A 15,210-nucleotide genomic window follows, 5' to 3' on the forward strand; every position below is an offset into this window, starting at 1 on the left:
TCAATAATGACGCGTCTCGGGATTTACCGAGGAGAAACACATATTATAGAATCTAAAGGGTTTTTCATGCTCAGATATATTATCATGTTTTGCTCTAAGATTAATAATAATAGACATATGGTTAGAAGTAGCATTCACAACATTGTTTACTTGCATATGGGGAAACATCAAAAGCCAGGCATCATTTGCCATAGCTCTATCTAACCGTTCAATAATATGATCATGTGGGGCTCTATTATTACTCCAAGTATACTTAGGACCCTTAAACTCCAGATCAATAAGCCCCAAATCATTAATCAGCTCATTAAACTCTAGCATGCTTTTGTTAAAAGTACTTCTACCCCCTATCTTTTCATCCATAGAGGTTATAGCATTAAAGTCCCCAAACAGGCACCAAGGCCTAAGGATCGAGAAAGCTACATCCCCGAGCTCCGCCCGGACTTTATGTCTATTACAAGCTAAAGGTTCACCATATACAAAGGAGAAATACCAAGATTCATTGCACATATAATTATTAAGTTTACCTGTCACATGGTTCCGAGTTGCTCCCATTATAACCAAGTCCACATCTTCCTTCCATAGAATAGCCAGCCCACCACTAATCCCCACAGCTGGAACACTAAAGCAACCTTTGTACTTAACCATTCTGCTGATCCTACTAAATCTATCACAGCATACCTTAGTTTCTAAGAGACAGACTATATCAGGGTCATACCTTCATACCAAGTCCTTTAGTTGTTGAATTGTCATGGAGGAACTAATTCTCCGGCAATTCCAGGCGTGTATCATTTCTGACGAGGCAGCTGTTTGGGGACAGCTGCCGCGAACCCTGGAGGAGGACCACACAGACCTCCACTGCTTGCAGACTCACCACTAGCACCACCTGAACTTATACAGTATCCCATCCTACAACATTGTTTTCCCTATTCCTTTTCCTTTATATTTATATATAATATATCTCCATGTTTACCGTTCAAAGAAAAAGATAAATGAAACTTAGACTATTATTTTGCGACTGGTCCTATAAACCTGTCGTTATTGTTTAGGACTCGTCCATTGACATTGACAATTGATAGTTTTCAACCACGGGGGCACAGGGTTATAGTTTCACACTTTCACCTAAATGGTTGTTCAGTCTCTTTTTTTTATTATTTGATAGACATACAATGGTGTTAACCATTTTTCTTCAAAGTAGCAAAGTAAAAGAAGAATCATACATAGTCAAAGACCTTCTGTCTACACTTATCAATTTTTTTTTTTGGAGAAACTGCTTTTGTATTCATGATCTCTGATTCTCTGAACCAAAGATTATATCAAACAGCTAACAAGCCATAAGAAATTATATGAGCCAAAACAAAGATGAATAACAATAAACCCATGTAGATAAACCCCAACAACTTCTCGGCCATTAGCAAACATAGAGTGATCGATGTACATCCACCAAACTAACACCAAATCAAAACGTTCGAAGCACCTATCTGTAAAGACTTATTATTTTGGTGAACTTTTGAATGATTCACTTGCATTGAATCATTCTGTATTTATACTCAACTTGGTTTGTTACATAATATCTAAACTAACAATACTCCATAACTGAAGTAGGATTTTGAAGGAGTCAGATTATCTTCTCTTGGCTTTGATGAGATCTTTTCTTGACTTGGTCCAATACCCTCCCTCAAGCTGAGCATGAGTGGTCGAATGGTCAGCTTGTCTTGCATTTGTTGAAATCGTGGTGATCCCAGCCCCTTCGTGAAGATATCGGCAATTTGATCCTTCGTGGAGATAAAACGAACATCAAGTTGTTTTTGAGCAACACGCTCTCTTACAAAGTGATAATCGATTTCGATATGCTTCGTACGAGCATGAAACACAGGATTGGCAGTGAGGTAGGTAGCACCCAAGTTGTCACACCAAAGAATTGAAGATGAATAAGAAATACCAAGTTCTTGCATAAGGGATTCAATCCATATAATTTCAGCTGTAGTAATAGCTATACCACGATATTCGGCTGCAGTACTTGAACGTGAAACCGTCTTTTGCTTGCGAGCACTCCATGAAATTAGATTACCACCAAGATATATACAGTAGCCACTTGTTGATCGTCGATCATCGGGGAACCCTGCCCAATCAGCATCCGAATAAGCATGAAGTTGTAGAGTGGATGGTCGACGTAAAAATAAGCCATAATCAATGGTGTTTTTCGTGCACCGAATTCTTTTAACTGCTGCCCAATGCTCATCTGTTGGGTCATGCATGAATTGGCAAACTTTGTTCACTGATACTGATATATCAGGTCTGGTAAGTGTGAGATATTGGAGGGCTCCTACAACACTGCGATAATGCGAAGGATTTGAAAATTTGTGGTTGCCTTCTTTGGTTAACCGAAAGTGTTGGCAGCTAGAGGAGTGTGAACCGGGTTTGGCCATCAAGTTGTGTGTGACATAGGATGTATCTAACATACTTGCGTTGTGACAAAAAAGTCCTTCACTATTTGGAATGACCTCAACACCCAAGAAATAGTGTAGGCTTCCCAAATCCTTAATAGCAAATACTGAATTCAGCTGAGAGATCATTGTATCAATGGTGTTTGAGTCAGATCCGGTGACAATAATGTCGTCGACATAGATGAGAATATAGATAGTTACAACAGAGTCTTGCCGAAACAGAAGTGAGGAGTCTGATTTTGATACTCGAAAGCCCAAGCCAATAAGAAAAGTAGTTAGGCAAGTATACATTGACGGGGAGCTTGCTTTAGGCCGTACAATAATTTGTGAAGACGACAGATACCATTGATCAACATAACCAGGAGGCTGCTTCATATAAACTTCTTCATTTAGGATGTCGTGCAAAAATGCATTTTGAACATCTAATTGTCGAAGAGGTCGATTAATATTTGAAGTGCAATTGATAGAAATATACAAATTGTGCAAAGGCTTGACCACCGGATGAATGTTTCACCATAGTCAACTCCTGCCTTTTGATTAAATCCTTTGGCAACTAATCGGGTTTAGGATGATCAATTGAACTGTCAGCTTTGCGCTTAAGTCGGAAAACCCATTTGTTGTTCACTACATTCATGTCGGGATCTGATGGAACTAGTGTCCATGTGCCATTTCTAAGAAGAGCATTAATTTCATCATCCATTGCACGTCGCCAAATAGGATTAGAAGAAGCTTGAGTAAAGCAAGTAGGCTCAGTTTCATCATCCACCTGCAAATGGTACTTTGTTGCTGTTAGACACAACTTATCAATAGGTTTATAAATTCCTTCTTTAGCTCGAGTAACCATGTGATGTTCGATCTCCGAGTTGGTGGTGGTATTTTGTTGCAAAGGTTCAAGGACTGTTGTTATGGATGCTAAAGGAGGAGATGAGTTTGTTTGGGTTTCAGTAGGTGGGGTCGTGGGGAAGGCATGTGAGGTGAACTTGGAGTGGACGAAGTTAGTGGTGTTTGAGTGGTTGGTTAAGGACTAGTTGGGGTTAAAGTTGGGGTGTTGGCATTTGTTAGATTTTGTGAATGGGGTAAACTAATTGTGATGGGAGGAGTTTGGGTGAAAGTGGACTGATTTAGTTGGGGTGGCGGGGCTGTTACAAAGGGTGAGACAGATGTAGCTCTTTGTTGCACACACGAGGACTATGATTACTCTGAAAAAGTTAAGGGAAGGTCGTTTCTTCGAAACGAACATGCCGTGAGATGTAAACCCGGTTAGTAGGATGATGATATCACATGTAGCCTTTCCGAAAGTCTTGCTGCAATAACCAATGAATACACAAGGAAGAGACCTAGATGCTAACTTGTGAGGACTATATGGCCGTAAGTATGGATAGCATAGACATCCAAAGACACGAAGAGTTGTATAGTCTGGTTTTGTACCAAAAAGGAGTTCCATAGGAGTGTTATTTATATGGTTTTTAGAGGGTAACCTATTGATTAAATAGCATGCTGTGGTGAATGCTTCAAACCACAAACTTAAAGGAACCAAGGCATGATTCAAAAGGGAAAGACCAGTTTCAACCACATGCCGATGACGACGTTCAGCTAGTCCATTTTGTTCAGATGTGTGAGGGCATGTAAAACGATGGAAAATTCCTTGCCTATCAAGATATGAAGTAAATTTCTTGTACTCCCCACCATTATCAGATTGAAAATTTTTAATTTTGCAGTCAAGGAGATTTTGAATTTTTTTTTTTAATGTTATAAAGACCGAAAGTGTATCAGATTTGCGAGCAAGAGGATAAATCCAAGTGTAGTGAGTGTAAGCATCCATAAGTAACAAATAGTACCGAAAACCATCTCTTGATAAAACTGGTGCAGGTCCCCATAAATCAGAAACAATTAAATCTAAAGGTGCATACGAAGTTGAACTTGACGAAAAGGGAAGCTTACAACTCTTACTGACATGACATGCATTGCAAACTGAAAATGACTTGCTAGACACTGGCAACCAATTAGACTTAATAACTTTATTGACTGTCCGAATCATCAGATGACCTAAACGTTGATGCCATTGAGAAAGAGACACTGAAAGATATGCAGAAGAAGGTGGAACAGGGTTTTGCACCTCGTAGCCATTGTCAAAACAATAATAGACCTCCCTTATTCTTTCCTTGCAAGATTACAGTCCTCATGCGGCAATCCTTCACAACAAAAAAATTTGGGTGAAATTCAAAGAAAACATTGTTATCTTTCGAGAATTGAGAAACGGAAAGTAAGTTGGCAGATATAGAACATGATAAAGATTATGTAAATGAAAATTTCTGGAATTATGGGTAAATGAAGCAATACCAATGTTTGCAATTGGAAGATGTTTACCATTACCAACTCGGATTTGATCAGGACCATCATACTCGGTTCGGAGATGAAGATTGTTTAAGTCCAACGTGAGATGATGTGTAGCTCCACTATCTGGTATCCAATTTCCGTCAGCTATGGAACTTGGTGCCGCAACATATGATGTAGGAGGTGTGGAAGAAGCACTGTATGGCTGATTAGATCGATACCAACAGGTGTTGGCATCATGGTTTCTGCGACCACATATTGTACAGGGCCCAACTGCATTTTGTGAATGATGATAGTGTGGGCGATTATTGCCTTGACCACGAGGGCGATTTTGATAGCCATCATTGGAACGTTGCCTTTGTGAATTGTTCTCGAATCTGTGTTGATTGTAGTGTGGCTTTGAAGTCATTGACCTGTGCTGGGTAGCAATATTAGCTACTGGATGTTGCTGAAGGAGAGCATTCTGAGCTTCAATCCTTTGATCAAACGCAAACAAGTGAGCTTGAAAATCATCCATTGGAATATTATTTTCCAGTATGGCAGTGAGTACAGCAACAATGGGATCATATGTAGTATCAAGGCCGATGAGAATTATTTGTTGAAGATCGGCATCAATGATATGTTCACCAAAAGCGGCAAGGTTGTCTCTCAATTGTTTGGCATGAGATAGATATTCTTGCATCAATTTTGCCCCTTTGCACGAGCTTTGTAACTCACGTTTGAGATGCATAATCCTTGCCCGAGATTTCAAGCATATTGCTTTTCAAGAGTGATCCATACATCATGAGAGGTGTCCAATCCCACTACTTGAGCAAGAGTATGTTCTGTAAAAGATGATAATAACCATCCTAGAAGAATTTGGTCTTGCTTCTGCCATTGTAAATAGGCTGGGTTAATTGTTGGATTTGTGGGAGAAAAAGTTGTTGGTGGACATTTGTTTGTTCCATCAACATAGCCTCCAAGGGCATATCCTCTGAGTAATGGTTTAAACTGTGTTAGCCATAGTAAGTAGTTGTTTGTGTCTAGCTTGACAGAGATGAGATGATGAATAGAAGTAGTTTGAAGGGTAGGAGAGAGAGTGATTTCTATAGTGTTGTTGTTAGTGGAAAAAGCCATGAGAGAAGACACAAAGATTCAAAGGTTTTGTAGGATAGATAGGATCGGAATAGGCCTGATACCATGTAAAGACTTATTATTTTGGTTAACTTTTGAATGATTCACTTGCATTGAGTCATTTTGTATTTATACTCAACTTGGTTTGTTACATAATATCTAAACTAACACTACTTCATAACTGAAGTAGGATTTTAAGGAGTCAGATTATCTTCTTCTCCAGCGCGGTTCCTCCAAAAGGACCCAAAGGTCAGTAATCAAGACCCAAACCTACACCTATCATCACTTTACCACAGTAAAAAAGAAATGTCGCCTTTCTTATCATCAGCTTCTGAACTGAAACCCGGTGACAGCAGAAGATATAAGTATAGTTAGGAGGTCTCCTTTGAAAACAAAGACCGGGGACAAGAGGACTGCGCACAGGTGATCTGAGAATAATTTTTGGCATATCACCTCTTAAAATTGGTATCAGTATGTGATAAAGGGTGTCAATCCAGTTCATCAATCTTACAGTGTCAGTGAACTCTTAATCTTTTTTTCGATAACCATCACCCTACTAATATTATAACATAATAAAACAGTAATGTGCAAACAGGTTTCAAGGCCAAATATTACATGGATTACAAAAAGAAACATAACCATAAACACCATGTAAGATTGGCCACAGCCGAGTAGAAACACCACCAAAATGCTGAACCGCCTTGCCGGATTCATTCTTACCACCGCAGCATCTGCCACTACTATGTGGGAATCATGAGTCTCCCATCTCTGACGAAGCACAAAGCAAGCAACTCTGTACCAGTAAAAATGTCAGATTAGTATATCAAAAGGAAATACCCCACCATATGCACTACGGAGGCGTGGCGGTGGCCCAACAAATTCATTTCTCAAGGCATCTACACGCCAGGAGATTAGAAGGGCCAGAGAGAAGAACCAAATTCCATATAATTGAAGATGAAAACAACAGCAGTAGAATAAACTTAAACAAAACAAATTCACAACAGACTGAAATGGATCTACAAGTCTAGAACTTGAAACCTTAACCAAAAACTGAAAACGGAAAACAAAAACAAAAACATAATAGAGACAGCAGATAGTAGATCCAGATGAAAGGAACAACTTTTAAAAAGGGGGAGAATAAATTCAAGAAGAACATCTTCAAAAACCCCAAAATTGAAAGCATGAACAGATCACTGCCGATTATGACTACAGTTATCAAAAACCAAGGAATTTCCATCATTTTTTCTTCTCTTTCTTCATGATATTGAAGATAAGGATAGAGAACATAAGATTTGAGCACACCGGAGGTTTGAGAACACAGGAGATTTTAGATCCGAGGAGATTTTTCAGATCTGATTAGATCTAGAGATTACAGTTGAGAGACTTCACTCTCCAGTGCAAGTGAGTTCAGGTGAGTTCCTGCGGTATATTCATAAAAATGCTTTCACCACTTTGAACTCTTAATCTGTTATAATACATGGGACTATGGAAATCAGCAGAAATCACTTGATGCCCTATGACTATGAGCCATGTTCTACTTTAAAATGCCCCATGAGAGCATGGACTGCTACCCTCTAGATTTTCTCCGAAGGAGTTTTTTTTAACCGAGGAGAATGGTGAGGAATGAGTAATCGCCTGTTGCGACTTCCACTTCTCACCTTCTTCACATGTCTAGTGCTCCTGCTAACATTGAACAACTTTAAATCTAATTGTATCTACCGGGATCTGCATGATGAGAGAATTGTAACCCTTCTACGTTATTCATAGATCCTCACTTTGACTAGTACAGAGATATACGGAGAAATGAAGAGTCTAAACAACCCATCCTACAGTAAGTACTTTGATAAGGTACATAGTGTATTACTTCTCAATTAGTTTTCACTCAAATACCAATTTAGGTCTGAAAAACAAGTGAACAAAGCTTGCAATCCATATAGGAAACCCTGAATTGGCTTCTACTCATACAACTTTTAGAGGTTCTAGTGGAATTATTTACCCAGTTCTATGGAGGAAATACACTAACAACTTGGCAGAATCTCTACCAATCATTTGAAGTATGGAATTGACAGTGGAAAGAGGCTGGAGGAAACTTTGGATTGAGCCCGATTCCTGACCTGTAGTTCAAACATTTAACTTAAGCAAGCCTCCACGGCAAACACAGAAAAGGTGGAGACAGTGCAAAAAGAAGCTAAAACCCCTAAATGTCTACAATATTAAACATGTTTCCTTAAACCCTAAATCCTTAGTTTGTCTGTGGAAAAGTGTTTAATATCATTAAGTCTTGCACATAAAAACAAAATACTCTGTTGAAGAGATCTCACGACTGACAGCACCTTAACAATAACAAACCAATCACATCCTCTTTGATTTGTAATCTTACAGTCAGTACTTCTGAAGGAGAAAACATCAGAACACCAATCATTCTTCATATTTAAAATATTTTCTCTCGTATCTAAATGATCCGATTATACCCTCAAACATATAATAAGTGTGAATAAGTCATAGTCAGAGCACCCAAAAATTAGTAGAATATTAGATACAAGTAAGCATTCTTTTAAGTAAAACAATTCAAATATTCAATTCAACCTTACCTCGTAATAACATAATCTGCTAGTGTCAGTTTGTCGTGAACCAGACAGGCGGAGGATTCATTAACTTGGAAGCACTTGGATAGATCAATCTGTCAAAAACATTAGCTTTCATATCCCATGCACCAATGTCCTGGCGACCAATTGGTTCGTTGACAAAGTTTTCCAAAATGCTACCAATATTCACATTATTCATATCAGAAACTCCATCCACAAAGTCATCAGTGAAATAAATAGAGTTCCCTTTGCAGTCAGGAACATCTGAAGTTAAACGAGCAAACGAATCGTTCCATCCTACAAACACAGCACAGTCTTTGCCAATATAATCAACACTCACAAACTTAGGCTCATTCAATTCTATTATTTTCCCATTCAAGTCTATTATTTTCTTAATCGAAAACACCAATGTCCGATCAGCTTCATCGTGACCAGGTTGTAGTTGGTATCGAATCCTATCTAATAAAACAATTCTCCCTGGCTTCAACCAAGTACTTCTTATAATACCCCCAGTTAACTGGTTGGCCAATAACAAACTTAACAAATGGAGTCAAAGAAGTATCAAAACCACCACAAACAACATAAACACTTCCATTATGCTTCACCGCTGCAAAACTCTCCTTTAAAAATAGTAACATCATTAAAGTTCCCCTCACAACCTTCAACAGAAATCCATTTCTTGTTCTCATCACTAACCTTACAAAACGCCAACATCTTATTCAACCCGTGAATCACCATAACAACACCAGCACAAGGTAACATTACAGCCTTGTATATATAAAACTCACGCATACAATTGGACGCAATAGTACAAAGTGAGCCATAATTCTTAACATCGTAAACAAGATTCTGTCTCTCACTATAATAACAACTAACAACACCCGGAAGTGCTGTAACCGGTGCAAGACTTATTACTTTCCTAGCAAAAGGATGTAACAACTGAATATCACCAAATGAATTAACAGTAACAAGCCATCCACCACGACAAGAACCACAGATACGATGATTGGCTATTTCTGGTAAGTCAACTTTGTAAAGTTTACGAGTGGAAAGGTCGAAAAAACCAAGTGTTTTGTCACATGCTGTTCCGGTTTTGCTGACGTGGTCATTTGTGTATGGGACTATAAGCCATGGTTTATTAAAAAGGTTTGAAGGAAGTAAAGGTAGTGCAGATAGTCTCCATGTTTTACAAACCCAACTGAAACGTATAAGGTCGTCTAGAGTGTCTATTTTTTTTGGTATTAAGTCTAGAATGTGTTGGGGTAGTTGTGATGACCAGGGGTCAGTGTTGGGAGTCGTTGAGAATAATAGTTGTTTGTGTTTTGGTTTGGGTGATGACAGGAGAAAACCTCGTTTCATTTCTAAACCCTCAACATAATTGCAGGCAGCGTCTGAACACTGCCCTTTCAACTGTGAAGCGGACATGGAATTGGGAAAGCTGTTGGAACTGTAGAATTCCTTTTTTAGTTCGGCCCAAATTTGAGTTTCGGCCCAAGAGGTTTTTACACTACATAAATCCAGGTACGAAAGACCGCTCCCATACCAATGGCTGCCCACAAGCTTCCGCAAATTACACACACTCCCAAGTCCCAACTGCATAAACTAGATATAAACTAGATTTTGTACATGCACGGGATCTATTAAATATTTTGTGTGCTGAAAATGCTTTACAAAATGTCTCACACAAATTTTCGAATCAGAATATACTTTTATTGAAAATAAACCGAAATACGTTAATAAGTAGCGATTATAATGCATAAGTACTTGGAAACTAAGGAATTAAATTGAGATAATTTATTCACTCTGTGGTTTAGGATATTAATCCGTAATTTTCAAAAGAAATTATCTTAAACTCGGTCTAGCTTGTATAATAGTTTTCTTAGATTTATGGTGATTTAGCGGCAAATTTTCAAATAAGAATATATTTTTATTGAAAATAAACCTAAATATCGTTAATGAGTAGCAATTATGGTACATAACTGCATAAGTACTTGGAAACTAAGGGATCAAATTGAGATAGCCTCTTCACTTTGTGGTTTATGATAGTAATCCGTAATTTTCAAATGAAATTATCTTAAACTCGATCTAACTTGTATAATAGTTTTTTTAGATTTATAGTGATTTAGTAGTAAATCATCAACGCGCGACTTACGTACTAATGTGTACATATCACTAAAATATCTATCAAATCACTAAAACAAATTAATTGTTTCCATATCCTCAAAGAATACACTACTCCCACTTTAAAAGATTTATCACATGAACGTGTTTTATGATGAATTGATTAATACAAAAAAAAATTCTCTTTCAAGAAAATGCGTTCACCTACTTAGAATACTCCCCCAAGTATTTTTTTCTTTTTCTAGGTGATTGTATGTATACTTACAAAATATACTCATTCAATTCCAACATGAATAACATAGAAGATCATGTCATTCTATGTCTTTCGTCAATGTGAACATATCAAAGTGTTAACGTAAGATTGGGTGGGTAAAATGAGTAATGACCATTAATTTTCAAATTTGGACAATCTAATAATCAAATAGATGGAAGAAGAGTGTGTCTTTCAAATAACATTCTCTTTCCAAACTTGAAGTTTCTAACACACATCTTGAACTTACAATAAAATGCTCAAATATTCCATCTTATTCCACCTTTTCCCTTATTTCTTATAGTATATTTATCTATTCTCAATGTTTTTGCAAGCACATTGCAAAACAAAGTTCGGAAGAAGAAATAGTACCACAAAGTTCTTCTAATATTGCACTAATGTTAAAAGGGTTAAGTTTGATGGTATCAATAAAGTGCCACAAAAATAAGTATAACAATAATTCACACAAACACTCTTCACTCTTTTGGACCAAAGAATTATCATCCATCAATTATCAGTAGAACACTCGTAAGAATTTTTAAGCTTCGATATATTTTACTCCAAAATTATTAAAATTCCTACAACCAAAAAATATTTAGGTGACTCTCTTTGCAACCAAAGTTTGTTGCATATCGAATAAAGGTTGTTAAGCTATTGTAAGTTCAACTGTAGTTCCATCACTTTGAAATGTTCATCACAATGCAAATTCAATAATAGTTTAATTAGCAGGATCCTACTCCATGATATGGACATTCTATAAGCATCCTGACATATATCTTTTAGCACTATCACATCTTCCTACACTCAGAATGAACACAAATTTTGAAAATTTATTTTTAGCACTATCTCATCTTCCTGTATTCGGAAAAAAAAAAGAGCAAAACTTATATTAGGAAACCAAAGACAGCCGCCTCGATCGGTTAATTTAATCATCACTCCTGAATGAAATGATTTCACTCACCGTGTCTTGTATTTGTTATAAGAGTCCGTTCCAATTTCTGTTCTAGGAGCTGAAATGAAATGTAAGAAGGTTGTATATACTCAGTTCAAATAAAGCAAATATATTGTTTATAAATGAAATTAGTTAAGTACATATACTTAAGGTTTTGCTTACTATTTGGGCCCTAAAGGAAACCGTCTCAAGTGCCAAATATAATTTTGCTTTTGAGTTCATTTATGTTTCCCGATGATATCCGAATACAAAATCTAGATTGTTATAGTCAGCTCTTATTATGATCGAAAAAGCTCTATGGATTCACATGTAAACATACTTTATTGCTCTATATATATTGAATAGAAAAATAACATCACATGCATAATCATGCATTACATCTACCTATCTTCTAAATATGACTATCGGGAAGTATCGTCTGATCCTTTCATAGTGTTCTTAAACTGATAGAAGCACAATTCTCTACATTAATGAGAAAGAACTTGGGAGAGTTTGCACCTTAGCATTTAATCTCGTGTTAACTTGAGCATTTTCTGAATCGAGTGTTCGAGTGTATGTATGTGAGAGGTTGTGTTTGGATGATTATTAGATATATCATTAAATTGTCTAAAGAAACAATGTCATACAAAGAAGCATAAATCAAATGTGCAAATAAAAGTATTCATTCATAATAAGTCGGTGTTCTTTTTACAAGTCTAGACTTTTAATATATATTATCATATTGTAGCTACATGTGTTTGAAAATCAGAATGAGATCCAAGAAAGAAAAACGAAAAGGAAGTAAAGTGCATATGTTAAAAATGTGAGAGTGCGTGATGGATATTTAGGCACTTACTCGGGAAGTATATTGGCCTATTTCTTAATAAGTTAATAATAACCAACAATAAATGCAAATTCCAGGTATATGAAAAGGTTATGCAAATAACATTTTGAGTGTTCTAATTCGGTATATATATCTCACATAATCCTTAGATAATGTGGGGAACCGTCGGAAGCTGATTTTACACCCTATAATAAGTTATTAACTTAAGAATATGTAGTGTTTTTGAGGCCACGTTAAGGATATATTCGAAATAAGTCGGTGCTTTAACATAGACACTAAAAGTGTATGATTTGTAATAGGGAATTAGCTTATACAAATCACCTATTTTTCAGTAATTTTTTTTATTAGATCAAATATATCAGAATTTGAACACGAAAAGTGTTTGATTCATAATATGAAATTACCTTATACAAATCACCTATTTTTTAGCAATTTTTTTTTATTTGATCAAATATAAAAGAGTTGGAAATACACTCAAACTCTCCAAAGAGGTTCCACGTACGTGGGATTGTAGGCTATTAAAAAAGACTATATTTTATATTATATTGCCACATAGGAGAGAGAAAATATTATCTCTCATATTAGAATGCCACATAGGAGAGAGAAAAATCTCTTTTAGAGATCTCTGCTTTAGTATATATATATATATAAGACTAGCTTTCGAACCCGTCCTACGAACGGGTCTCGCTATATTAAATTATTTTAAAAAATATTAGCAACTATTCATAGCTATGAGATATGGAAATTATATTAATTACTTGTTTAAATTTCTTGAACCACTCTCTATCAAAAGAAAGCATCAAATCTCGGTAAAACCCATCGATTTATTTTTGTTATTATATTTAATAATAGAAGTTTGATTGAAATTTTGTGAGAATGCTCAATGTGGCGAAGATGATATTGAAGCTACTTAAATAGCAAGGCATTTCCAATTATAATAAAATAATTATAATAAACACTACTTAAAATGCAAAACTATACTTGTCGAGATATTATATTCTCCCTATATATAATACAACTATGTTTCGAGGTTAGTTCAATGCATTTGCATCAAGTTTCCAATTTTACGTTAATTATTCTTTGAGGCTAGTTCAATGTATGTAGTTGGATCTAATTTCCGATTTCCCATTAATTATTCTTTGAGGTTAATTCAATGTAGTTGTATCAAGTTTTTGATTTCCCGTTAATTATTATTTGAGGTTAGTTTAGTGCAGTTTAGGGGTGGGAATTTGGCCCTAACGACCCTAACCCGGCCCTGACCGACCCGACCCTAAGCCCTATAAAGCCCTCACAACTAAAGCCCTCACAGAGTTTAGGGCGGCCTTCTACCTCTAATGCCTTCTGGGGCGGGGCTAAGATTCTAAAAACATAGGCCCGACCCTAATTCAGCCCTCATTAGCCCGGGCCCCCAACCAAGCCCTAACCGCCCTCGTTTCACACTTTCACTATAAATACACATACCATAATTGTCCAACTCTTTGTTAAATATTTTCAATTAAAATAACATTGTCCTTTGTAATTTATCACTTACACCCAAGTGGTACTTCCAATAACTTGTCTTATATAACAAAACTTGTCAACTTAATGTTACATGAAGAATAATGAGCACTAGCCTAATAAAAATAAGACTTTATTCCTTTGATCATCAAGTCAAAGTCCATAACTTATTATTCTCAATTTCTTTTCTCACTTATTTCTTTATAAATTATATTTTTATTCACATCCAAGCCAAGTCTAAAACTAAAGATTTCCTTCCACACCATTAAAGCAAAATACATATAGACATTTGTAACATAGAAACCAAAAACAACCTTTGTCGGAAAATGACATTTGTAATCTCAAACCTTTCTCCATCACTTGTTCAAAAGCCAATATTTTCATTTCCATATACAAAGCTTGAATCACTTTTAAATTAGAAGAAAGATAATATTATATTTGTTTGAATCTATTATAGAAATAATTTATGATATTACAAATAGTTTAACAACTTCCATGACCCTTAACCAAAACTATTATGTTTCTTCTTTATATCTATTACTTCTTCCTTTAAAATGATAATATAATTATTTGTCTATGTATTTCAATTTAAAATGTAATTTTAGTGAGGTTTGAGTACAAGGAAGAACAAATTCCAAACTCTCGATGTACTTCAGTTCATTAGATTGTGGATGTGCATTTTAAATTTTTGGACTTATACAAGATTATTACTAGATTGGTTCGACTTTGAGTTTGTAGATTATTGTATATTTTTTGTAATATAAATGAGTTTTAAACTGATGTAGTAAAAAAAAAAAAATATATAGGCTTCGGCCCCTAAAGCCCTACCCCAAAGCCTTTAAAGAGGCTTAGGGTAGGGTAAGGCTTGAGGTTTAGACTTGTGACCGCCCGACCGCCCTATCTTGACTTTTGTAGGGCCGACCCGACCTCTAATATTTGAAGGGCTTTAAATGTTTAGGACCGGGCTAGTCCGACCGCCCCATTACCCCCCAAGTGCGGTTGCACCAAGTTTACAATTTTCCGTTAGTTATTCATTAAAGTTAATTCGGTCAAAGGTTCCATCTAGTTTTCAATGTTTTGTTAATTACTCT

The 15,210-nt window shown here is 36.2% G+C and overlaps 1 protein-coding gene and 1 long non-coding RNA gene across 2 annotated transcripts; both read right to left on the reverse strand.

The window, feature by feature from the left end:
* Positions 1-645, reverse strand: LOC147519095 (uncharacterized). The gene has a single exon (XM_086594070.1). The coding sequence runs from the start codon at positions 643-645 to the stop codon at positions 1-3; it is 645 nt and encodes a 214-aa protein (XP_086450196.1).
* Positions 646-6,340: 5,695 nt separating this feature from the next.
* Positions 6,341-9,959, reverse strand: LOC147519096 (uncharacterized). Its single transcript, XR_015212000.1, has 2 exons — positions 8,483-9,959; positions 6,341-6,684 (listed from the first exon to the last, which is right to left on the reverse strand). It is a non-coding gene; the product is annotated as an uncharacterized LOC147519096 (long non-coding RNA).
* Between the last annotated feature and the right edge of the window lie 5,251 nt (positions 9,960-15,210).

The sequence above is a fragment of the Coptis chinensis genome, chromosome 2 (genome assembly GCF_015680905.1).
Source record: "Coptis chinensis isolate HL-2020 chromosome 2, ASM1568090v1, whole genome shotgun sequence".
Classification (NCBI taxonomy): domain Eukaryota; kingdom Viridiplantae; phylum Streptophyta; class Magnoliopsida; order Ranunculales; family Ranunculaceae; genus Coptis; species Coptis chinensis.

Coding starts and splice junctions, on each gene's coding strand:
- LOC147519095 (XM_086594070.1), bottom strand. CDS start 645: ATGGTTAAGTACAAAGGTTGCTTTAGTGTTCCAGCTGTGGGGATTAGT.